Below are 26386 nucleotides of genomic sequence, written 5' to 3' on the forward strand. Positions count from 1 at the left end.
CCTCTTCCAGACCCACCCTGCTCCTGAAAAACACTTGCTCCAGCACAGAGGGCCCCAGTGAGGCCTTAACAGGCCCGCTGAGCTGCATTACCCCACCACCACCTTCTCTCACCCTTTGCTCTCGCAGTGCCAGAAACACCCTAAGTCACTAACGTGACACCATAAACAAGGAGTGCCCCAGAAAACAGCACAAACAAATCCAAGTATGCGTGTGTGTTGAGGAAATGAGCCACCTTGTTCTGTCAACACAGTGGTTGCTGTGAGAAGAAGGTCAACACGGAGACTTCATTTGTGTATAGTGTCATCGCCAGAGGAGCCACCAATAGAAATCAGACCGACTAAATTTGGGCTTGTTTCAGGGGTGGTGCTTGTCAAACATTCACAGCAGCAGTCTACGGAGGTTAGCGGAGTTCAGACGGAAAGCAGAGATGGAACAGGGGTTCGCAACGGGACACAAAATCCAACCCAATATATGTTCCGATATAAATCTGAAACATTAGGCTGTACATAATTTCATTTCACCGAGGGCCTAATCTAATATTACAATCTAGATCAGATACAGACCTTCAGTGACAGACACACAGCATGGGTTCATCTGTAGGCTTGGTTTTTAGGATGACAAAAATATCAAAACAAATTATGAAACAAACATTCACGAATATAATATGCCTCAGAATAATCTGGTTCAGAAAAACTGAGCATGATACTATAGATCCCAGTAGGCAGTTGGTGAGAAGGTGTAAATGGATGATTAATAAGGATTAAGCCCTAAACTTTGATGCTCTAACTTTGCTTTTTTTGTCACAAGTATGATCCATTCTAATGATGTTCTATTGCAATTACAGTTGTAAGACCCAATCCACAGGTGTGTGTGTGTGTGTGTGTGTTTACTTTCATCATTATAGATGGTTTTGTTGACGCTGTTGCTTCAAGCAACTTAGTTTGTTTCTTAATCAAATCCTGTTAATGCTGTGAGATGGATACAATATCTACAACACACTTAACTAAACAGTTTTTAACCCGAGCATTGAGTGTTAAATTTAATCTCAGGACACCAGGATGGATCCAGTTTTGCTCATATATGCTTATGGAAGACAAAGAGGATGAAAACAAGTCCCCATTGGATGTAACCAGAGTCCCATGTGAAAGGCACTTGAGTCAGGGGATTGAAGGGGAAAGCTGTGGCATTATATCCATGCATCGTAAGTGATTTATACAAACCCTTTTTGTTTGAATTTTGAGTGACTTGTCTAATAAACATTAGGACATGTTTAAATCATTAAAAACACATCAAAGGGATTTCTAAGGAGTTTTCTGGAGCAAATTGTTACGGTGAATCAAATGTTGGGACTCTGTTGAAAATTTAATGTTCAAAGTGCAACAGATAATAGTAAATATATAGGTTAATAATAATATCAACTTCCTCAGTCATCCTGAACAACTCGGTTTATGCAAGTCAGTGACTGTGAACTGAAATGACCCTCCCAACAGAGTGCAAAAAGTGCCTTTAGGCAACGTCCATCTCACCCTGCTCCCTATAAACCAGACTCGCGTGTCATCAGTGTTTGCAAACAAAGTCAATACTTCCAGAGACTGATGCAATGACGGGTCAAATATGGCAGAGGACACATCACGTTAAGACCGGTAGCGGAGTGTGTGCAGCTCACAGACTGAATTAATTGGCTACGTTATGAGGGCCAACAAAGCGACGAGTGTGGTTGGGTTTCAAGCAAGCAGTTGTCATTTAAAATATTAATAAGATTAGGGGGGTTTCCGTGACTATAGTAGCTTGTGCTCAAGTGCAACCAATCCATAATAATTCGTTAACATAAGTTAAACTGACTGAGGTGGAGTAAAAGGTTTGCTTCAAGTGTGTTCAGTTTGGGTCACAGCAGAATCTGGTATTGAAGTTTTCTTTCTTTTTATTTTCCACTGCAGATTTCACATCAGTGAAGACCAGCAACAGCGGTGGTCCAGGCTAGGAAATGCAGATGTGTCCTCTCTCCAGGCATTCATCTTAGTTTTCTTTAAAGACATTAAATAGGCCACTGCAGATGATGCATGTGTGTGTGTGTGTGTGTGTGTGTGTGTGTGTGTGTGTGTGTGTGTGTGTGTGTGTGTGTGTGTGTGTGTGTGTGTGTGTGTGTGTGTGTGTGTGTGTGTGTGTGTGTGTGTGTGATTTTGTGAGCGAGCAGGAAAGAGAGGTTCCAGGTTTTTGAAACATGAGTGTGCATTGCATATAGGGAAGGCTAGCTATAACATCCTACTCCAAGAGGCTCCCTCTGTGAGGGAGCTGGAGTGGTAGGGCATTGCTAGAAAAGAGGGGCAGAGAAAGGCACAGAGGTGGGTCAGAGCACCCTAATTGTGTTGTATTTTATCCCTGTCTTCACAAGCAGTGATTCATTTCGGTGACATGACCTACCACTCCATGACATTTCCACTATCTTCTAACTATTGTAGCCAGTGGCAAACTGTCTGTTATTATCAAATGGCTAGAGCAAAAAATGTGTACTCATTACTATTAGTATTACTGTCACCATCATGAAATTATAGTTGACGATGACTACCATACAAATAATTGTGATTAATGATTTAACTGTCTTTTTCTGTTCTTTTTATGACACTATTATAGAATAAGCCTAGTCACAGTTTAATGATGCACATACAGCTTAAGAAGAAGAGAAGCCATTTAATGGAAGTGGTGTTTGGCTTTGAAATTAGGTCCATAATATTAATGTAAATAGATGCTCAGCAAAATTTCCTTGGTTGAGTATTAGAAGTTAGGGGCCTGAAGATAAATTGTTGGTAGCGCTAATTCATGTGTAAAACCACAGCAGAAGTGTGTGTGTGTGTGTGTGTGTGTGTGTGTGTGTGTGTGTGTGTGTGTGTGTGTGTGTGTGTGTGTGTGTGTGTGTGAGATGAGATGAGATGAGATGAGATGAGATGAGATGAGATGAGATGAGATGAGATGAGATGAGATGAGATGAGATGAGATGAGATGAGATGAGATGAGATGAGATGACATCATTAAGAGTGCCACTCAAACCTCAAGCTGTGGAAAATGACGTGGAAATAAGGATGGAAATATGATATTTCTGTTAGTTTTTATAGACATGTATGGAAGCCATCCGGACGATTATGAAAAATGATAACGATTATGCTGAAATCATTGCGATCAGGTGATTATTTCATAATTGTGACAGGCATGGAGTTCCTCACTGGCTAGTGCTTGGAAGATGATCAGTAAGACGTATGTTGCTTCCTACTTTGTCAATATGCAGAGATGATCAATAGAGCAAAACCCGCCTAGAACAATTATGGAGCCTTTAACCCTAAAGTAGATCCGTCATTCAAAACATATGTATGAGACTGAATTAAGAAGACATTACAAGGCGCTCAAATAAGATTAAATATGGGATCAAAATCAGTTTTTGAGATTAAATGCCAAACAACAAATAACCTGTCTTCAATAAGGGAAAAAAACAAACTAAACTAAACTAAAGAATGAAGGGAGCCTGTGTTCCAGAGCCCAAAAGCTGTTTCAGGGACCATTAAACGAAAAGGACAAAATGCAAGCATCTTGATGGCACATGCTCAGAGTGTTCTCAAACCCAGTCAAACACATGAATGTCCTACAAAATGAGAGATGAGAACAGAAAGCCCTGTTATATATTATTATTATTATTATTTATTTATTTTTAAAGGGTGATGGCTGATTTTTAAGTCACAAATAATTCATGTTGATGATAATACTGTAGCTCTGAGTATTTGATCACTTTTTTTTTTCAAGTTTCAGGACAAAAGCCCTTCATGCATAGACCATGCTGAAAGATCACTTAAATTTAGTAAACTTTGGCAAACTTGTATACAGTAGCTGTTTCAAATAAACACAGGAGTGATACAGCTACAATTGGTGACAGCAAACAAATAATTATTTCTAGATACATACAGGCAGATCCAGATCATGGTGGAAGCAGCCAAAATAGCTTTCTTTCTTAACAATCTTTCTAGCATATATCTGCCTATTGGGATAGCTGGATATGTGAGAACTTCCAAACAACGAGTTGTCTTTGCATCCTATTAAGATCCCCAAACCAACACAACGGGCTCCTACAGCATCAACAGCGTTTAGCCTTGCAATTTTGCCTCTATAGAAGCAATATATATTGCCCAGTACTACTTCCAGTCAGGGTCAGCAGTCCTCCTCCCCGGCAGAAAAGACCTCAATCCTCATTCTTGAATCCGCAGACAGTTTGCCAAAACCTTGTTGAGGTCAACCAAAAGTTAATCATCGTGAACTCCTCAAACTCCTTCCACAACAAAAGCTGCAGTTTTTCTAAACATCAGATTCTTGTCTGCTAATTCAGAAATTCAAACTGGCCAACCAGGCAAAAGCGGCCTGCGTCTTCAGCTTGGCAACTTCCTTCAACAGTGTTATCCTCCTCTGGGTAATCAACCATAACAGGCACAGAAGACCCTCCAACAACAACTGCTAAAGACACATCAGCAATAGAGACAGGTTTTTATTGGTCAATTGCTTTGGCTGTCTCAAGATAGCAATGCGCTAACAATTCACCTGACCACATCTTAACACCAATGGACACTCAAATGTGGCGTCGGACAGGAAAATGGCAATTGTGTCAGTCTGAAACTGGCAAAGACATTTGTGATGTTCTTGGTGAGGCTTTGCACTGCGTTTAAGATAGAGGCCTTTAAGTCCCCTGAGTGCCCATTCAGCATCCTCCTTTGAACCTGTTGGAAACTCCCAAAAATTTCGCAGTTTGTTTATGATTGTTGCGATCAAAAATGCTTGAATTTGATAAATTGCGATGTAATTTGTGGAGTTTTAAGTGAGTTTTGCTGCACATCACAGAAATATTTTAGTTCTTATCTTAAAAAAAAGAAGAAAAAGTCAAACAGTTATTAATAACAGTTATTTGTGTTAATAAAGCGACTTTTGTCTGAAAAAACGTACTTTATGCCCTAAAACTTTCAGCACAGCTTCTGCTGACGACATATTTTGCAGAAAAATCACAGGAATTAAAAAAAAGTTGTAAGCTCCTGCAAATATTAATATTAATTCATATTAATCCATTAATTATTACGATCGCAATTTCCTGGAGGGACTGACTATGCTCCCACACCTAACCTTTGAGGGGCTTGGCACACATTGGTTGATCGGTTCATTGGTTGATGTTTCCCTTACAACAAAAAATTATCTACAGATGTTTTGATGGCTTTGATCCCTCACTCGGAACCAATTTGCCTTGTTGTGTAATCCTCAACTCAGTTCCCTGGGTGACAGGGGTGTGGTAACACTGTCTTTCCAACACCATGAAAATGTTACTGACTTTAACATTTTTGATATGAGACTGACAACATTATAAAAGCCTTAGTATAGCCCACAATCATAAAGGGCCTGTTGTGCACAGTTATTACAGCATGAAAATGGAGAAAACAAAAAAACAAAACATGAACATGTTTATGTATGCATGTTATTTAAAGGCGAGTACATTAGAGTGGGCACAATGAATTATGCAGAACGTTGCTTTTTCTGATCAAGACTTACATTCAATGTTTTACGAGTCTGTGGAGTGGGCAGTGTTTGTGTGTGAAAGGCAAACTGAAGTTAAAGCAATTCAAGTGAGGTAATAATAAAAAATGAGCACCTTTAACAGACAGCTTTACCTGGTTTGGCGTCCTGGCTGCAGGCTTGTCCTGGTGATTGGCAAGGATGAGGAAAGGCAGTGTGCAGAGCTGTGGGTGCTGCAGAGCCGAGTGGAGCTCGTTGCGGGCGGCTTCAAGGTCCTCATCTGATGACACGCTGTCCAGTATGAAGATTACACCCTGTGATCCCTGGTAGTAACGACTCCAATATTTCTTGATGTTGTCGGCTCCTGCAGACAGACGTGATATTATTAACAGAAATGGCAACAGCTCCTGTCATAGATATCTGTGCATCATTGTGCATCAAAATACTCTACTCATAATTGCTAACTTTGTAAATAGACTTGTTCTAAGACCAAATCACATCTTATTTGATCAGTCTGGACAGTTTTAAGCCGAGAACATCAAGAACAAACCACAAATAAAGTGTAGTTTCATGTTGGCAGATACAATTTCTCTAGTTTGACGATGGATCTTTTATTATCTGACAATTATATGTGATATTTTCCAAATAGAAAAACTACTTTCCAAACAACCAGTCATTGATTCATTGATGAGATATTAATCATGCTACATAACATTTTATGTCAAACAGTCGCAGTATTTCTGTTTGTTTCGTGTAAAACCAAAACCACTAAGCTTTGCAGTACAAAGTTGAAACTACTTCTGATGTCAATGAGACCGCCGAGTGAGTCGGGCTTATTTTCAAGGCTCTCATGACATTGAATTATCTGTCAACAACTGTTTCTTTTTTGTCTGCTGATTCAGGGCAGAGGAACGTCCTCTCACAACGGTGTAGTTCACAGCAACTATTACATTTGTAAATGGAAGTAATTTGAGGATGAGACCTCCATGCTGACAACATGAGTCACTCGTGTTCCTTCACCTCCTTCTGCTTCCACAACCAGCCCATCCTCTTTCTTACTGACAGGCAATGCTTGTTCAGAGGAAATACGTTTTTATGATAACATTTTTACAGATTGTCAATCTTTCCTAATTGTCTCATGACAAAATCCTATGCTGCCCTTAATGTAAGCACATTTTAAACATTGAAAACCTTCCATTATGTCCCAGTAATGTGACAAAATTGTCATTTAGAAGTGCTGTTTTGTAATTATTTTATTTACATTTTTGCCTTCATTCAGACAGTGCATTGTAAACAGACAGGAAGTGTGGGGAAATGGCACAGTAAAGGTGTCGCTGGCTCGGAATAAAACCAGGGAATCACTGCTGAAAGCATTTGCGCCTTCACCAATCTATCGGATCCCCCATCTTTAGCACGGGTACCTTCACAGTCATTTTGTGGACTGGTGGCAGTTTGAATATTGTATCGCTCACGATAATATCAATATAATTTCAAACATGATTTTGAAAAATTGTGAAATGGACAATACTATGATAAGTTAAAGTAATGCTGCATTACTGTTACACAACATAACAGTAGCTTTCGCACAGCAACAACAATCAAGGCTGAAAGCAACTTCATGGTGGAGGATTTCGTTCCTTAAAGGGTCCGACTGTGTGAAGTTGTTTGTTTAGAGAAGATCAAAAATGTACAACAAACCACAAGAGATGTTAGTTTTTGCTGAATATTTGAAGGCAAAATGACACACTTATTCTGACATACAAAACAATAACACTTATGTTGTTGCAATTGTATGTTGTGGAAATTAATAATAAAACATTTTCAGTATTTTGTCATATTTTCAAGAATGTTGTCACATAGAGAAGAAATACCCAGAAATATTGTGCTGAGATTTTTAGGTCATATCGAAATAATTGTTGTATACGTAGTACTGAGCAAAAGTTTGTAGAAAAAAAACATCATACAATACCATCAGGGAGACATCTGATCGGTCCCTAATTCATTGGGCAGCATGGCAATAAGCCTAAACACACAGCCAGAGTTTTATATAGAACTATCTTCAGCAACAAGAAGGACAAGAAGTCCTGCAGCAGATGGTGTGGCCCCCACAGGGCCTGATCTCAGCGTCATGGAGTCAGTCTGTGATTTTAAGAGACAGAAGCTACTGAGACTGAAGAACTGTGGCGAGTTGAAACATCTTACTTACAAAGTACCTTAAAAAAAAAACTGTGCACAAGGATACCGAGGAGAACTGGTGCTATTTTAAAGGCAAAAGGATGTCACATCAAATATTGATTTCATTTAGGTTTTATTTTTTTTTATCTTTATCTAATTGATAAATTAAAAACTATTCAGTCATAATTTTTGTAAGCATCCACAGCACTTTGTTTCTGTCCTCTTTATTTTGAAGTCTTTATGAGCTAACACAAATTAGTTTTATCCAAAGTGATTCTCTTAACCTCGACTTGAGTTTTTGGGAGAGGTCTTGGCCCGATATTTTGTATAAATACGATATTTAAAACAAATAAAAACTTTGCCAGAGTCTGTGAAATCCAAGCTGTGTAGATCTTTGACCAAAACCTTCACCACTCCCCCTGCTGCTATGTGATAAGTAGATGTTAATGACACAAATTGTACAATCTCCAGCAAACACGCTCCAATCAAAAAAAAAATCCTCTTGAACTGAACACCATTTTCCAATCCACCCAAAAACTTCTGTCATGTCGCTGATGTACTGGAGATGTAACACAAACTCTGCATTCATGTCTTACCCGTAAAACCGGACAACTGCACTACCATTTTATAAGCCGATGTACTGTACAAAATGTTGTTTAACTAGCAGTAAGAATTTATGGCAAATTTAATCACTTGTCACCAAAAGAGATTTAAAAAGAGAAAAAAATATCTGCGTTTCTTAAGTTAAGGAATTTCTGCCCTCCCCTTTTCACTCACCCAACACTACAAACCATGATATTGCAGTCATATCTTCTTTGTTACTCTGTTCAGAGTCACTCTGATTTCGTTGCTCAGAGTAACAACAGAAATTATTTTTAACTAACTGAACCCAAGTGGACCAGAACTGTCGACACTAATTAAAGAAGAAAGAATACATTTTCAGTCAAACCAACAGGAGGTTGGTAGGTTTGCTTAAGTAAGAGTCTACATTTTGCCTCAACAAGTCCCCTTTCTAATCCCAAATACACCTGAATGTTGGCTACTGTAATTCCAAATCTATAATTGCAGATAAAAAATAAATAAATACTTGTTCTTGAACATTACATTTCATGAACTCAGATGACCGCTGTTCTTTCCTCACTAAACTTGTCGTCACTGCACACACAACTACAAATGGGCACATCACATTGCATACGCAAGTATGTCCACTCGCTCTCCGAGGATGTACTTTCTCTGGTTAAAATTGTCCTCCTCCGTCTGTTGAGGTTAGTTTCTCTGCAATCTTGTGAATTGTTGTTTTGTTATTGTTGCTCATAGTAAGGTGACTGCCAAGAAGTGACAAACTGTGAGGCTGGCAAATGTTTAAACATCACGAAGTGCTTCTCGGTGACATTTACCTCCCTCCCCTCGTGCTCTCCCTCCCTTCCTTTTTTCCTCCCCCACTCCTTCTACTCACACCTCTCATTGGAGTGGAAAGCTATCAGACAAAGTGGCACTTGAGAGATTGACTAGGAAGTTTCTCTCATCTTTGCCTGGAAATGGAGGAATGTCTGTCATGTCTCGTAGGATCTCGTTGGCAACTTCTGCCACCTATTGGTCTGACAGGAGGATTTCCAAACGTGATGTCATCAACCTCGGGGGCTACTACTACATATCATTAACCAAATAAGTGTACCATGAGGAAAACCTCATTCCTTGACTTGTTTTTCTTTCTTCCCTTCTGCTTTTCATCTTCTGAACACTCCTGTTTTTACTTACTAACTTTAGCTTGTAATGATAAAAAAAATGTTTGATACTTTTAGATCGCACTCAGACCCAAAGGTCAACAGCGCAGTACAACAGGTAAAAGTTGTATTTCAGTGAAAGTCATGTCTCAACTGTTTTAAGTCTCATTGCTTTATTCATTAAATGCATGAATTAAGATGGCATGAATGAAATAGTACCTAGGTCTAGATAATACATTACCGAACCGAATCCTAAACTAAAGTTCAGGAAATTAAATGGACAAATAATCTGAGAAATATGAATGAACTCCTATTAATCATTTCATTAAAGTAACACACAGTATAAAGGTTGGATGCACCAGAAGGAAGAATTCAAAACGGAGTATTTTCAAGTTCTAAAATAATGTTTTTAACGTATGATTGTTTTCTAAATGTCTCTGATCTACTAACTTTACAACTCAGGTTTCCCAGAATACTTTTAAACATGCATTTCACTTGGCTGGACTTCATACATGTATCCTTTGGTTTAATGTGTAGATACCAAGAGCAACAACGCAAACTACCGTGTTAGTAATGGAAGAGACCAACAGTTTTCATTCAGGACAAAGTATCCAAAAACAAATCTTGGGGCTGAATGACATAATTGTGTACCGAGTCTGGCCTTGGCCGGAGAAATTGGTATCTCCTACTTTTCTATAATGGATTCATTCCTTGTGTCAGTAGTTTAACACACATGGTGTGTCAGTTGTGGGATGTTTACCACCAGTGTTTATGCAAGATTGTTACTTTATTATTATATCAAACTCCATCAGAGCACTTCATCTTCATGTGACAGATCCCCCTACATCTATCCATGTCGTCAAATGAACAAGCACAGTGCATTTCTAGATTCAGAATGCACACCATTTAACAAAGTTTTAGTAGGAACTTCAAATTGCAGATCAGATTTTTCTGGAGGTGGAAATGTGTTTGTGCTCTCTCTATACAAGAAAACATCATCTTTGCCATGATTACAGCCCGGTGGACACTGGATAGCTTTTATTTGTGTGTGTAGTTCTAATGTAAAGCACTGTGGGCCACATGCTTGCATTAAAGGTGCCATATCAATAGAGCTAAGTTGAGTTGTATTTTTGGGGGCGACCAATATTATCAATTCAAAAAGCACAAAGGAAAACGTTTTGTTGTTACTTTGACTGGAATAAAATGGACAGAAATATGACCTGAGGAAAACATCTTGCTGAGGGTTTCCCTTAAACAAACAACAAGAACCATTTTAAACTCTGGAGCAGATGACGCCAAAGAAAGGAGTGTAATTAATATGTAAATACAGTATATAACATTTATGTATGGTTTGCTGTCTGGCAGTCATGAATCTTAATTATCATATTGTGTGAAGATGTGCGATGCTTTGTAGACATTTGATGAGTCAGACCATATGCACAGCCAACTGCTACAGGACACTGTTATGTGAAATGTTTACAAGGGTTACCATGCATTACTGATGCAGCCAACTCTCCATGTTCATGCTACGTTCATCATGATTTTTTTTCTCTTATGGTGTCAGCAAGTGAAATACTGATAGTAAACTTTTATATACAGTAGTTTTATGCTTTTCAATTCAGAAGCTTTCAGGTTTTAGAGTTAAAACCAGTCAATTAACTCTGAATCAGTTACTGCTCTGATAATCAATTCAATGTTCAAGTCATATTTCCATTAATTACAAACATTACTGAGGTCCAGCTTTTCACTTGTAATGATTTGCAGCTTGTATTATGCGAGTGTAATCTTTTTTTCCTTGTTTTTGAATTATTTTTGAGTTTCAGACCATGACTGGAGAGAAAACCGATATACTTTCACTTATCTATCTACCGATGTAGGAAAAACACAACACAAACACTAAAGAAAAAGGAGGAAGAAAAGATAGCCCAGAAGTAAGAAGGAACATTATCTGTTAACATATACCCATTTATTGTGGTGTATTTGTTTCCATTTATTTACTTCCATTTGTTGAGGGATTGAGAGGTTTAGTGACACTATTTGAGACAAAACAAGAAGTCAAAACATGAAAATACAGAGGATATACATTTCAAGATTCAGAAGAAGTCATGATGCCAAATATGCAGGTGGAGGAGAGGGAAAGGCAAACATCTGCTGGTTATATAAACACAAGTGGCAACAATGTTGCAGTGATCAGGTTACTGAATTTGTGTGTTATTATGAGTTAATGAAGCGAACTTGAAGGCAAATGCCAGTAAAACGTAAGTTAGCAATTACACAGTTCAAATTAAAAGCAGGTAGTCTTGTGCTTGATATAGATTCTCTCTCTGCCATGTTCTTGATTTCATCCACAAATTCAAACAGCAGGCGAAATGAGTCGACGCAGTTGAAACCCATACCACCCTATATTTCCATTTGGTCTGAATCCAGCTACTGTTGTGGCTTGTTCTGTTTGTTGTCGGGCATTGATGCAGGTATGACTTCAGATTCTTCGTTAGATTGAACAATATTTCCTCGAACATTTCTGCCTCCCATCCTTTACGTTTTTTGGCAGCTTTTACCTTGAACCAAATGCAATCATGTTGCTAATAGATCTTTTTTCACTCTTGAAAGTTGAAACACTGAAGCAACCACTTTGGTTACCATGTAAAACCACTTTGAAGTCCGCCTAACAAAAAACAGACAGTGGTTTTTTTTCCCCCCTAAGAACAAAAGTGACGGGACAGGGGTGCTGGGAGAAGTGATGGAGGCGCTGCGAATAAAGTTTGCTTACTTCATTGAGGAATGATCTGGAGCTGGAAGTGAGTTGGAAAACACTTCAGCTGTTGATACACCTGTCAACAGTCTCAGCAATGTCTGTTTTTGAGTAAACAGTTCCTGTGCGAGGCCTGGACCAAAACACACAATCAATCCCTCTCATTTATGCACAGAATTGACAACAATTGTTTACAGGAATGCAGCATCAGGGAATATTTGAGATAAATAATCTGTGTGTTACTGTGTTACTGTATATAAATAATATGGCTGTATATTTGCTCTTCGGCACTGTAACCCCGTCTCCAGTGGGTGAGTCATTTTCATCATGTAACGCAGTGACTGTCGCAGCTGTTTATAGTTATGGATAAGTAATGTGACTGCTTAAAAGTGTAATGATTAATCACAACACCCTGGCTATATAAAAATTACACCTTACCCAACTCTGAACATACAGTGCAGCCTGCTGCACCTACATGAACTCAAATAATACGTGCGCAGGAATATGTTTTAATGCAACATCAAAATAAAATGTTTTTGAATGTTTCAGAAATTTTAACATAAGCTGATTTGGCTATTGCACTTTGTAGATACACTATTTAACCAATATCAGCAAGAAAAACAACTTCAAAGAAGGTAATATCCTTGAATGAGGCCTCAAATAGAGATCAGTTTCACTGCTGTCCTCAGAACTCCAAAATCAGAACAGTCTGCAACCTGCCATCATCTGCTTTAAACCCAAATGGTAATTTACTAATTATTTCACTTTTGGTTGGATCTTTCCCAGGAAAAGCTTCCCTGCTGGGCAAAGTAACACATACTGTTGTGATATTTGATAATAATAAGAACCACATTGGGCCTACGATATATACTATGTAGTGGTTTTCTTGTGAGACGTGCCGGTCGGTATAGACAGCTGGTAAATGTACTGTCATGTTCTAGCGTCTCGCTTGTCTTCCTCCCTGCTCGATGTACCTACAGCTGCCGTGATTACTTTAAGTTTACACACATTAATCTTATTCACACAATGCATGAATCTCATGTATATTGTACATTCATTAGTACGATTATACAGACACACACTTGTTCATCTACCAATAAAAGCTCAAACGTAAAAGCACACACCAAAATGTTGATCTTTAACAATCAATTCTCCACCGTAGATGCTGAAATGTAGCAGAGCATTGGAAAGCCTGGTGACAAATACTGTGTGACCCTGCATACAGTACAAATGTGTAGAACTCTGCTCCAAATTAAAAGACACGATTCTAAAGAACAACAGCAATGAGTGGTGATCATTTGGACCACTTCATCAGCTGTCACTGCGTGACATGAATGCACTCTGTGAAATGGCCCGTCTAGACTTGACGTCATGTCACTGTCCACACATATATACACACACGCACACACATTCACAGCGGAGGTGCCTTTCCCACCTAATCCCCACACCTAGACCCAGCCGAGTCGCAAATGCGTGTCAGACTAAAGATCACCGGATGGAGAAATCTCAATGTCAACCAAATGAAAAAGATCCCTTTCTACTTTAATCAGATGAGTACAAAGAATGATGCAGTGAATGAAAATGTAAATTTCTCTGGGTGTATTAACTCAATCCCAGAATATGTTTTCAATTCAATTCTAAGAAAGTAATACAATATTCCATTCAGGTGACACCGTGTTGCTGTGTCAGTATTTTGTTTAGTGGCTAAGGCAGAGCACAAAATGACTTGGGCTGCCGCCTCAAAGAGGACAGGCTCTGTAGTGAGACCACACTTTTTGTCTTTTAACATCCACATTGGTCTGAATTTTACAAATAAGCTGCTGTGGAATGCCATTTATTTAAACTTTAGAGGTTAAAATAGAGACAATGGGAGCACAACTAAGAGCACAATCCACATGCAACTGTAAAGAGAATAAGATATGGGAGGCGGAAGAAAAAGACAAATTAAAACAAGTCAGCAGGGAGCTCAATGATAAATGCACGAGTAAGACAAACATATAGCTCAGCCTGAATCATTACAGGAGTCATACAACAGGAACGCCTGCACACATGTGCCTCTGCTTTATAGGACAGCTTGCGCTTATGACAATGTGGCCCAGTGCACTTATAGGAGGGCGAGTTAAAAATGCATAGCTGGTATAACACCGTGTGTACACAGAAGGCAAAGCGTGAGCAGCACGTTAGCAGCAGCAACAGCATCTCCGTCTGTGTCTACACAGTGTGTTCAGGCTCTAGGTCGACCGCATTTTATAAGCACTCAGAGGCCAATGTACAGTAGCTGTGTGTATATAACGCAGGAAAATAGACTTGAAGCGTAAAAATGTGCTTTGGCTGACGATTACAGGGGTGTCGCACAACACAGGCCGCTCTGCTGTCGGTGTAGACAGTTGGTTTGATTAAAATAGTAACATATCTGTTCTGTCAAATGTGCATGAGATGGAAGACTGAAAAACAATACAGGTAACAGTTGTGGGTCAGCTGCACTCAGGCTGTAGAGCCTAAAACACTGTATTGACACAGAGGAGAATTGCCTCTGAAGCCAACTCCAAGTATCATGTTAGGGTCACTCGCTGCTCTCTTCTGTATGCAAGACTTCTCTGCATGCCAAAGGTGTTGACCTTAACATACTCCCATGTGCCCTCTCCCAGGTCAGCTTACACCACTTTTTGGCTTCCATTTGAAATAGGTTGAGCAATAATCAGGCTTACCAAGCCAAGTACATAACGAGGAGTAACAGCATATAAAAAGCGTAAAGGGTTGGGACTTTGTGAGGAAGATTCATGGGATACTCGCGCCGCCAAAAGTGGCAAATATATCAACAAATAGTTAATTTATCAGCAATGTTGCAAATGTTCTTTGCGGTAGTCAACGGAAGACGCAAGACTTGCTTTATATTTCAGACTATAGGGAAAATACCTCATTGACATTTTCAATGGACTTTCCGGTGGGAGGGGAAGGAAATACATGGGAAGTGCTTCACTTCCTCCGCTACTCAACAAGCGCTTCTTCCCCTGCTTTAGTCAAGGCTGAGTAAAGAGAGCAAGCCACAAAGGTATTGTGTAAAACAAGGTTTTCAGGGTCAGGAATACTGATGTCCGTGCGTCACATCTTGTATCGTTTTTCTGCATCATTGATGCAATGCAAAATAACATAAAACCAAACCAGGCATGTTTGCTTGTTTTAAAGCCATAGGGAGAGGGGAGGAAAAGACGAATACTAACAGATATGGGAAGTGTTGAGTAAGTTGCAAACTGTGCAGAAAGGAGCTGCTTTAATCAGAAAACGATCTGAATGGCTCATTATGAAAACGGACCAGAGAAATATTATGCAAGAGCACAAACTCTCTCGGCTCCGCATTTACGTCATATATATTTGCAATAAGAAGAGCACGCCTTCACACAGCAAAACAAAAGGGTTGCATGTCAACATCTTACCTCCAAATAAAAGTCAGGGAAAGTAGAGGCGTCAAAACATCATGTGCTTGTTTTCACTTTGCTCCAAACCATCCATAAAGGATGCCACTATAAATTGCTCAAAATTCTTGTGCTCTGTGTATTTACAAGAAAAGGAGCAGGGGAGAGAGAGTCCAGGCAGGGGGGCACAGAGAAAAAGAGAACAGATTTCATCATCCTTTGCTGTGGTGACAACCTATACTAACGTCTCTAAATCAAATGTGTCATCCGTGGGACCAGTGTTTTTCCAACCACAATAATGTTACCACCACCAGACTGGGTTTGACCCAATCCAGAAAAACGTCTTTTGAAAAACCCCTAATGCACTCTTTCCAAATTTGGTAGCACCCTCGTTGGTGGTCTCCCGGTGCCTCTTTGTGAGTGTGAGAGAGAGTGTGTGTTTGATCTTTTCAGGAGGCTATGTCGGGTGAACCTTCAAAATATGTACTGCACCTGTCATGTGCCTATAGTGCACAGAAAACAACATACATTATTTTAACTCTCAATAAAACAATACATTTTTTTCACATCGCTGAGTTCCTTGTAGAAGAAGTATCCCTCTCTTACGGCCCCCTTTAAGGCTTCCCGTTGCATTTGTTCTGTTTACCTCAACCGCCACCTCAAGTCCCCTCATCTGCGCTTATTAAACAGCTTCCTCGAGTGCAGTGAATTTCCAGGAATAACAGAGTGTGTACAACCACTTCCAAAAACACTAAAAGGTCTGACGTCTGTAAACACACGTCTGTGTCTGATTGAAAGGTGTGATGCAACTGGAGTTAAAAACATAAAAACATTCTTTTGCATCCCTGACGTACACAGTTATTTGCGTAAACAGTTCAATTGAGTTGTGAGGTCATTGCGGGAAAAGAAAAACATCAAAACATATTTTAATGGGGACAAATGTGCACATTTGTGTAACTCAGATGAATGATTTTGAGGAAAGCAGTTGGTTTAAAAAACAACATCCTCAGAGAAAGAAGACAGTTTGATGGTTTGGTGGTACCAATGAAATAAATCTATTGAAACATGAATTCGCTACAGCCCAACTGATATCAGCCAAATGAATCATGAGTATATTGTTTCGGCGTATATGACGGCCGATATAAAAACGTTTTTACAGGACATAGTGCAGAAAAAGATGTTTGGAGTTAATTCGATATTGTTCTATTTTTCTATATTGTTATTTATAATTATTACAGTCACAATGACGTTTACTGTTTTAGTAACCCGGTGTCAGTGTAGACAGTAAACTGTAAAATATCATGCATATCCTTTTTTTTTTTCAGAGTTTGATAACCACATTTGAAAGATGTATGTATATACTGTACTATATTTACATAAAGAATATATCAGTATCAAATGTTTTTTTACTCCTAACGTCGGCCCCAAAAGTCCGTTATCTGTCAGGATTTGAAATTCACACACATTGTTTGCTACCTAATCTAACAAGATACTGAACCTTTAATGAGAGCAGAAATAATCTATAAATTATCATAATATTTATTATCATATACATAAATTTCTGCAATAAGGTAAATCCATAGAAACTTCTTTATATATCCTTATAAGTTAAACTGCAAAAAATCACGACTGTATTCTCTTTTTGGAATTGCTTTGAAATGAATGCTTCATTACAGAGTTAGAAATGCTTGTTGTTTTCTGACACTATGTTTATAATTTAGTTTCTGATTCAAAACTTCCTTCAGATATCTTCCAGAGTTAACGTGGAGTTGCAGCCAATGACCCTGCTAACATCTAGGAAAGCCTACAAGAACACGTCATTGGACTAAGATTCACGTGGCAACAGAGGAAACAGTCTAATTAAATTCGGAAACTTTACGGGTGAAGGCTCGGCCTGCGTTTCTTACCTCCAAGTTCTTTTACATTCAAGATGGCATTTGGAAATGGCACTGCTTTGATGCTGAAACCTGCCGGGAGAAAAATGAAAATCCATCATTGTAACGGCATCAAGAAATGCGGTGTGTGTGTGTGTGTTTGCATGTGTGTGGCGGGCACATGTTAAGAGTGATGAGAGCCAATTTTTAGGAACGTTGGTTACGTTACCTTTCATCAGTGAGAAAATGGACAGCAAAAAAAACAACCTGACTTTTAAAAATCTATTTTATCCTTGCCTTTCCTCGGGATATTTGGTGTACCTTGTCCAAACCACCAGCTGGTGAACACACAGAGAACTGACAACATATTTGTGTTCTAAACACGAAAGAAAAACACTTTGTGTGGTCCAGAGTTAGCAAAACAGAAAAACAAGGAAAGCTCAACAGAAAAGTGTTTTGTTCTATGACGGGGTTAGTGGAGGATAGAACTAATGTCTAAAGCGCTACCACGTATTATGTGGTTTGTTTCTGCGGCTGTGAATGAGAATCAGTGAAAAATGGTGAAAAAACCCACTGATGGAAAAGATTTAATGTTGCTCAAATTATGCTGAACTGTCTTGGTGGGAATTCCTTTCCTGGTAACATTCGCAAATAGGGGGAGAGATATGAGAGACATCCGATTATGATCCTCTGAACATCTAAATGTAATGCTAAGTGTAGTTTTTCAGCACATTACAACAGTGCGCAGTTATGAAGTAAAAAGCAATGGGAACCACAGGAGAGTTCCCCCCTACTGGCCTTCATCGTCTTCCTTGTGTAGATGTTGGCAGACACACAGAGTGCTGACAGTTAAATCTCATTTCAGAGAAGTTCACTACAATAATTCTCTGCTAAGGTAAGTAATCAACATTTTTGATCTATTATTCCCTCCCCAGCGGCAGGCGCAGACAGGTGTTCACCCCCTTGAACCACCCAACCTCGCACTTACCGTTACAGGCAGCACATTTGGGAATTACTTTATATTTAGCCTATACTGGACAAAGACTAAATCAAAATAGGATTTCTGCAACAGCTCACTGCTGCTGTCAAAGCCAGGGGAGGAAGGAGGAATGTCAGTGTTCTTGAGGGATTGCATTGCATATATGGAAAGCCCAGTGTTGACTACCAGGAGAATGATCTACGAAGCCCGAAGCCCCCTCCTCTTCTGGACATACTTAACACCAGCCTCCCACTTGACTGGAGGAGAGAAACTAAGTATTGGCTGGTGACATCCTGACATCTATTCTGGCAAAAACACGGAAACTTTGGAGTAAATGCTGAAGACATTATTCCTTTTACTGGAAATCTGTAATACCTGGATGGTATTATCTATCTGTGAGTCCAATCCAAAGGACAACATGTTCTTGAAACAGTTCAGAAGTTAAGAAGCTTGCAAGAACACATGTGAAGGAAGGGAGCTGGGTATAACCGCAGAGGGTGCGTGCTTCTATTTAAGCACACATATTTTTCCTCCGAGAAGAAATGCCCACGTTTCTACTGACCCATTTGTTACATGCACATACCTGTTGTGGGAACGATGCCGTCGCTGCCCTCACTACAGAGGCGTGAGAGCAAGCTGGTCTTCCCAGCACCCGTCAGGCCAATGCACACCACATCGTACTCTGGTCTTGGTGGCGGGGGTCCTTTACAGCACAGTGCCCGAAAACACTAAAACAAAGCAAACAAAACATTGAATGGATTGGAAAACAGAACAAATGCACCCAGAGGGGGCAGAGAGAGTGTGTGTGTGTGTGTGTGTGTGTGTGTGTGTGTGTGTGTGTGTGTGTGTGTGTGTGTGTGTGTGTGTGTGTGTGTGTGTGTGTGTGTGTGTGTGTGTGTGTGTGTGTGTGTGATTACAATTCTGCATTTGCAATCAAAACAAGTGAGGATAAACTTGTGTCTCTAACTTTGCAGGAAGACTCTCATGAGCATCACAGCTGTCTTCAGATGATGAAGCAGGAAACCACAATACATGTCAGAAACAGGTCTAGTGTATGAAACACTTCCAGACTGTCAGTTGATGTAAGAGGAGCCAAATGTTTAACCACATTTCATCAAAAAGTATTAATAAAAAAAAAAATAAATAAAAAAAAGGAGCAATGACAAATAAAATAACTTCAAAAAGTTTTACTTGTACGATTTGATGTAACTGTTTTCTATTGAGCAAAAGTCGGCATGAAAAAAGAAATGAAGCTGAAGAGGAGGGTCGGATGTATCCGAGCGCTGGTGCAACATGTTTTTGTCTGCATGTAGACCCTGTCTGATTGGGCCCTTATGGCGGCCAGAGGCAGACCTGTCACTCCATGAATCACGGCCTGGGACTGAGGGCCTGCTGTGAGACATTAAGGGGCAAATGCAGTGTGAACCGTGAATGAGATCTTTAAACTTGTGTGGAGAGATCAGTATCCAAAACTAAAAAGAGATCTCTTTTATTAGCAAGACAGGAACCAGTCTGGACAAGGCAGGGCACGCACACGCACGCACACGCACGCACACGCACACGCACACACACACACACACACACACACACACACACACACACACACACTCACTCACTCACTCACTCACTCACTCACTCCCACCCATCTACTATATCACATTTCAGGTGGAGGAACATCAACACAAGATTTCCTACTGCTCATGTCAGGGGACAACTTGTTCAACACACTGTTACTCAGTTCAATCAAAGGCTCTAGCAAGAAGTAAAACACATGCATAAGTGTGTGCAGTGTGCACATCTGTGTGCACACTGTCCAGGTGGGCTCGGGCATGCCATCAAAACATTTATACGTCAGTGGATGTAGGCAGGTAAAGAAATGAGAGGGTGTTAAATATGCAGTATCAAGGTTCAGGTTCAAGACAAAATGAGAAGAATTCTTATTTAAAATTAGTTCTTATCTTGCGATAAATGCCGCAAAATGAACAAGAGTTTCCCTCAAAACTAGCAGCCATTGTTACAAGATGCAGCCACTGCTTCTTTCAAATTGGAAGGAAACAAGAGATCCGCAAAGAGTGTTTCAGCCTCAGTTCTTCCGTGGACCCCAAGACATCAGTGACCACCAGGGTCAGTTTTCAGAGTCGTGCCAAAACAGAGCTGCCGTTTCATGGAGATGTGGGGAATCTGCTTCAGCAGAACCAGACGTCGGCTGAGAAACCCGACCCCCCCGACTCCTCGGTGAACCCGCCAGTCTGCTCAAACAGGAAACATTCTCCTCTTCCAGAAAAACGGTAAGATCAGAAACACACGCTTGTCAGATGGGGAAACACACGTACAAACCTGGTTTGATGAGGTCATCCTATTCTCTGTCTGGCTCTCTTCTCCTCTCGCCACCTCTGACTGCCACCTACCTTCCCTGAAGCTACATGTAAAGGTTTGTGGAGAGGATTAAATCTACCCTTCAGCTGTCAGTCCTCTGAGGTGATTGTGGATCATTCAGGGGAGATAATGGAAGAACTCTATGAGCTATGAAGCAGCTGTGAGTTGGATGACGTATTTATTCAGCCCCTTATAAAATAGATTTCAAGAAGTGTACATGACGCAGAAGGTAAAAAAGAAGATCGTTGCCTCATTGGCTATGTGGGAGCAGACGGAAAGGACAACTCCCACCAGGGAGTTGAGATTTCTCAACAGTTACCAAAGGAGCATCCAGGGCCTGACCCTGGGGTCCCCACGCACACAGTGGCCCCTGTGAGAGAGAGATGGCAGCTCCCACCTCTGGCCCTCTTTGACAGCACAAGATTGACGAGGAGAGCTTGGTCAAAAGGCTCACAGGAGAAAAATAAATATGTCGAAAGGCCTTTGCTTACCTCAACACATGCCCCTCCCCTGTCAACCACACACTCAATGATTTGCGAGCCAGTGTGCCGTGTCACCGAGACCGAGAGCTCGGATGAGACTGTCCTATGATGACTATCTCCACAAATCTCCAAGGCATCCAGACAAAACAGCTGAGATGTACATTAAATTCAACATATATATAGTCAACAGGAAGTGGCTCAGTTATAAAAAATATTCCCACATGTACTATTACATAGAAAAACAAGCATGATTGGTGGCTTATCAGCTGTGATTCCTTTATTCATGCAAGCTTCCATTAAACTCCTATAAGGCCACCCGAGCATTAAAAAAGAGGAATTCTTCGTGCCAGGACACTCTACATAAAGAGTCTGCCGTTCTTAGACTTTATTGATTAGCTGCCTCTTATAGGATTGGACATGTTTTAATTGCGCTTCCCTGAAAGACCTGCCGAGACATTACCTCACTGTTGTCGTGAAAGCTGATTAGCTAGGCTTTATGTAAATGAGAGGCGCTGCCAAATATAAATATCACTATAGACGTAGCCAGGCTGCATATCTTTTTTTTTTTTTTTCAGAAGAAAACGGTGCATGGCAGAAAGACGGAAAGAACATCCCCCCCAGCCTCCAATTTGAAAAATACTTTTAATGGGTGACATAATTGGTCTCCTGGCGGCAAACCAGAGCTAAAGTAGTGAACTTATTAGCATTTAGCTTCATCTAAAAGATGGGGGAGCCCATATGAAGAGTTAAAAAGGACATTGATGGTATGAAGGGAAAATTATTGCTGTAGTTCTTTTTCCCCCCCAATGTTTTCAGCTGCCAGACTTTAAACTAAAAGCAGGAAAAGGGACCACATCACGCCTCCTTGCATTGGTTCCCAGTATGTTTGAGAATTGATTTTAAGATTTTACTGTTCACTTTTAAGACACTTCATAGCCTCTCTCTATCCTATTTAGCTTACCTGGTTGTTCTATATAAACCTGCCCGTAGTCTGAGATCCTCAGACAAAAATCTTGTATCTGTTCCGGAGACACGTCTTAAAACTAAAGGTGACAAAGCATTTGCAGTCAGAGCCCCCAAGTTATGGAACGAGCTGCCTGAGGAAATAAGGTGTGCTGAGTCAGTGACATCTTTTAAATCTCTTCTTAGAACATACTTTTATCAGAGAGCCTTTGTTGATATTAGTGATGAACTCTTATTTCTTTTAGACCCTGTTTTAATTGTTTTTATGGTTGTTTTATACGCTCATTGTGTTGTTAAGGCTTGTTGGAATTCACTGCTTGTTTTGTTTTAATGGCTTATTTTTTGTGCAGCACTTTTTAACTTGAGTTTAGAAAAGTGCTATACAAATGAAATGTATAATTATTTTCCTTTAAATAATGCTTAAAGTCCCAACACATGCTTAATCAAGCAGCCTAACCAACATCACAATGGAACCTGTTGACTCCAGGTCTATTAATTTACATACCTGACATATCAATGGATGCTTGGATACAACATAATTGGAAAAAGATCAAGACGCAGGGTTCAGCCATTACAAATGAAAGGGTTCAGATGGAGTTGAAAAGTTTTGAGGAAAACCTTTTTGCCAATGAGTCATAATCCATCATGTAAATTCACCTGACGTAGCTGGACAGAATAGGAGCCAGGCTCTTTTTAGAAAACCACTTTGTATTTTTAGAGGTAATAAATGTGGGTTAGAGGGAAGCCGCTACCACCGCAGAAGACTAGTTCATGTTTCACTCTCGTACTCTCTGGCTACCGTCGAGACACCACAAGACAGGAAAATAGGCAGTGGCATGACAGCATGTTCCAAATAGAGGCACCCCAACAAGCTTCCCGGTTGTACGGGCTGCTTTTCTCCTCACCTCAGTTGTGAAATAACTCAACTTTGGGGTTGTCAAAGGATACATGCGGCACATGGCCAACAGATATGCCTGCTGGGTATTTTGATATTCACTGCCTAATCTGAAAGAGTGATATTGTATGTGTGCATTTAAACTTTTGCTGAGGAAATGCCAACAACAATAAAACAAGTACTGTCTCTGCACAGTGCAAAAAGCTCTAAACAGGTGTTCAGCATCAACGAACGATGCTGCTGGAATATTCAGGACAGCCATATAATGAATGCGATGTCTTGCCCAGAAAAGGTTAGCATTCTTTCTGGATCACTAGCATCATTAAATTGTATTATGTTTACCCAGATGTTCGGCCAGCATTATCCAAACTAAACAAAAATCCCACACTCACACACAACTGCTTTGCTAGATCAATTCAGATACAAGAATCATTTGTGGAAATATATTAAGAGGGCACTAACAATATCCTCCATGGACACCTCATATCGTAAATTTGTTTCCAAAATGGAAAATACCAGCAGCGAGGCAGGCACACAAAGCATACTCATACATTTTGAATGGGAATTCATGTATCAAAACATAATCTTTGATACATCATTTCACTCTGGGAGAAAAAAAATCCCGCAAGACTGAAAAAATAAATAATTATAGTGCTGTAGTTTATAGGGAGTAAGTGCCTGCTGACTGAGTCACTTTGCCTGGCCTTGCAATGAAGCCCACATTTTGCACTTTGGCAAAAAAAAAAAAAAAAAAAGAACAGGTGGTCGTAATCTGGAAACTATGGGTGGATAAAATCAGTTGCCAAAATGTAGATGTCCTAATTACACGAAGCAAAACTAATGCATAAGCGCACTTCGCCTCAGATGCACAAATGTTGCGCACTCAACAATATAGAACTAATGTCCTTGCCAAATACGCCTGTAACACATCCTCTTGAAAGGTTGGTTGCGCATCAGCAGATAAGCTTGAACTGTTTGCTTGAACTGTTAGCCCGGCAACGGCGCTAATGAGGGTAATAATGCCCGTTAAAAACTGCCATATCACATTTACCTCAAGGAATCAAGGAACATCGAAAAGCAACCATCTCCTCCTCCTTGGCTGCCAATTCACATAAGCTGGGTATCTTGACTTCCTGACAACAGTGGGGCTACCAAAGGAAAGACGAGAGGAGGAGGAGGAGGAGGAGGAGGAGGAGAAAAGAGAAAGGACATCCAAGACACTGGCCTCTGGTAGTCATAGCCACTGTAGACAGACAGACACAGGACACGGATGGGCAAGCGGGCCGTTTTTATTTTTCCAGACCAAGTGTCGGGACAACACTTGCGTGCAGGGCTCACTCCTGACCTTTGGAAATGACAGTCCTTTATATGGGCGTCCCAACGGAGGAGTGGCGCTAACAGCTATGTGTGTAATACACACCGGCCACAGTCATAACACAGGTCTGCAGCGGAGAAGGACATACAGGAAGGCAGTCTTTCAGGGACGAAGGAAGCGTAGAAGGGTGGAGGGGAGGTGGAGGGAGAGTGCAGGCAAAGGAGGGTGGAGGGGTTGGATGGCCACATTCATTCATCTTCTCCCCCCTTCAGTTGTTGTTGTTATTTGCCGCTTTGAAGCTGGATGGGGGGTGAACGGTGGGACACAGTGTGGTTCAGTACAGTGAGTGAAGGGGGTGTGTGGGGCGCACTGCATGCCATTCTCGTTAAGGGGTGAGAGAGACATGCTAGACACACAAGGCTGCTCACTGGACTCTTCCCATGCTTAGTTGTTACCACGCCAACCACGGACTGCTTTCGGCCGGGGTCCCCACCATACCTCGCCCAACCACCCACCCATTATTCTTCTTCATGACGTAACATATTTCACACCAGCACGTTTGGTTAGTCAAGTCGTCCGGACGTTTTTCCAACCACCAACGCTGTCACCACGCGCCTCTCACAGCGGTCGATTCTCCTCCCCGACGGTGCAGGCGAGACGATACCGGAGGCACGATGCTCGTCACTACAGGCACGGCGGACTGTTTTCTTTAAACCTTAACCGCAAGATAAAACAAACACTACGTCGAATGGCAGTGAAAACTCCGTCATGCTTTCAACTGTAGGCGCGGGCGATGAAATACAAGATTTACTGCACTTCAGAAATGATGGCCAGTTAAGGACACTAAACAGGTGCCATTCATTACCCCGCATCAAAAATAGATCCCCGAACAAACACAGACACCTACACACGTGCGCGCACACAGACACGCATGCACTGAAAGAGTACACTGGAACATTCGGGGGATACGCATCACTCCCGTTCCCGTTCCATGCCTCGACCGTGCACATCCAGTTGTGTGGAATGTTTTTGATGCAGTGAATGTTGAATATGTCTCCTGTTGACTTCAACGCTTCTCGCTTAAAACACGGTAACACAGAGACCTACCGGACTGAAATGACAGACATACAGCAATAATAAGATGACCCTGTCTGCACCAGCTCAACATCCCGTCTGGTGAAGTAGACCGTGTCAACTTAAGTCGACAAAACAACCCACAACCCATTATGCTTGCTTGTCTGTGTGTGTACAGGGAGGCCCTGTTTTAAAGCTGATTTGCTTGTCACTGTTTTGCAGGCACATCATCCCCTTATTCTGAAGCAACATTCCCTCTCCCTCACTCCCTCTCTCTCCCTCTCTCCCCGATCACCCCCGCTACCCAATTCATTCATACCACTTCTGTCTGTCTGGCCCTCGTTTCAGAGCTCCAACACTATTGCCCTGACGCTAAGGTGTCTGGACAAGGAGACAAGCTGGAACACACTCAAGCACACACACAGGAGGCCAGAGAGTGAAGTTAGAGCGCCCCCCAGCTTTTTTGCTGGAACACACTACGTCCAATGCATAAAAGAGAGAAGCAATGTTCTGCTGTAACTCAGTTACTGTAAGTGAATGATGAAAACAGAAGAAGCCGAATAGCTCTAAAACATCAACGTTCTGCATTTCCATTATGTCAATCCTGTTTCTTTCTTGAGTGACCATAAACATATGAAACACAGGTCAGTGGAAGGAAGACGTATAGACTGACTAAAATACCAGAACATTCCCCAAAATAATCAGTTTCATCACAGCGACGAGTGCTGCAGATTTAGGAACAGATATACAACCACCTCATTAATTGGGCTGAATAATGTGATTTGACTGACCATTTGGAAGCTAAAGTCCACTTTTAAAGACAACCAAGAC

The 26386-nt window shown here is 40.8% G+C and overlaps 1 protein-coding gene across 3 annotated transcripts in view; it reads right to left on the reverse strand.

Annotated features, from left to right (window-relative positions):
* LOC138626308 (ADP-ribosylation factor-like protein 15) overlaps positions 1–26386 on the reverse strand; it is a 155379-nt gene that overhangs the window by 40641 nt on the left and 88352 nt on the right. For all 3 annotated transcript variants that reach the window (XM_069707867.1, XM_069707869.1, XM_069707868.1), the window contains 3 exons: positions 19034–19178; positions 17505–17564; positions 5689–5897 (listed from right to left, as the gene is read on the reverse strand). In XM_069707867.1, coding sequence (XP_069563968.1) covers positions 5689–5897; positions 17505–17564; positions 19034–19178 — 414 coding nt within the window. The remainder of the gene's footprint in view (positions 1–5688; positions 5898–17504; positions 17565–19033; positions 19179–26386) is intronic.

This window comes from Brachyistius frenatus, unplaced genomic scaffold (assembly GCF_029030835.1).
Source record: "Brachyistius frenatus isolate BFR_SWC_R1_liver_20210118 unplaced genomic scaffold, ASM2903083v1 Contig_72, whole genome shotgun sequence".
Classification (NCBI taxonomy): Eukaryota; Metazoa; Chordata; class Actinopteri; family Embiotocidae; genus Brachyistius; species Brachyistius frenatus.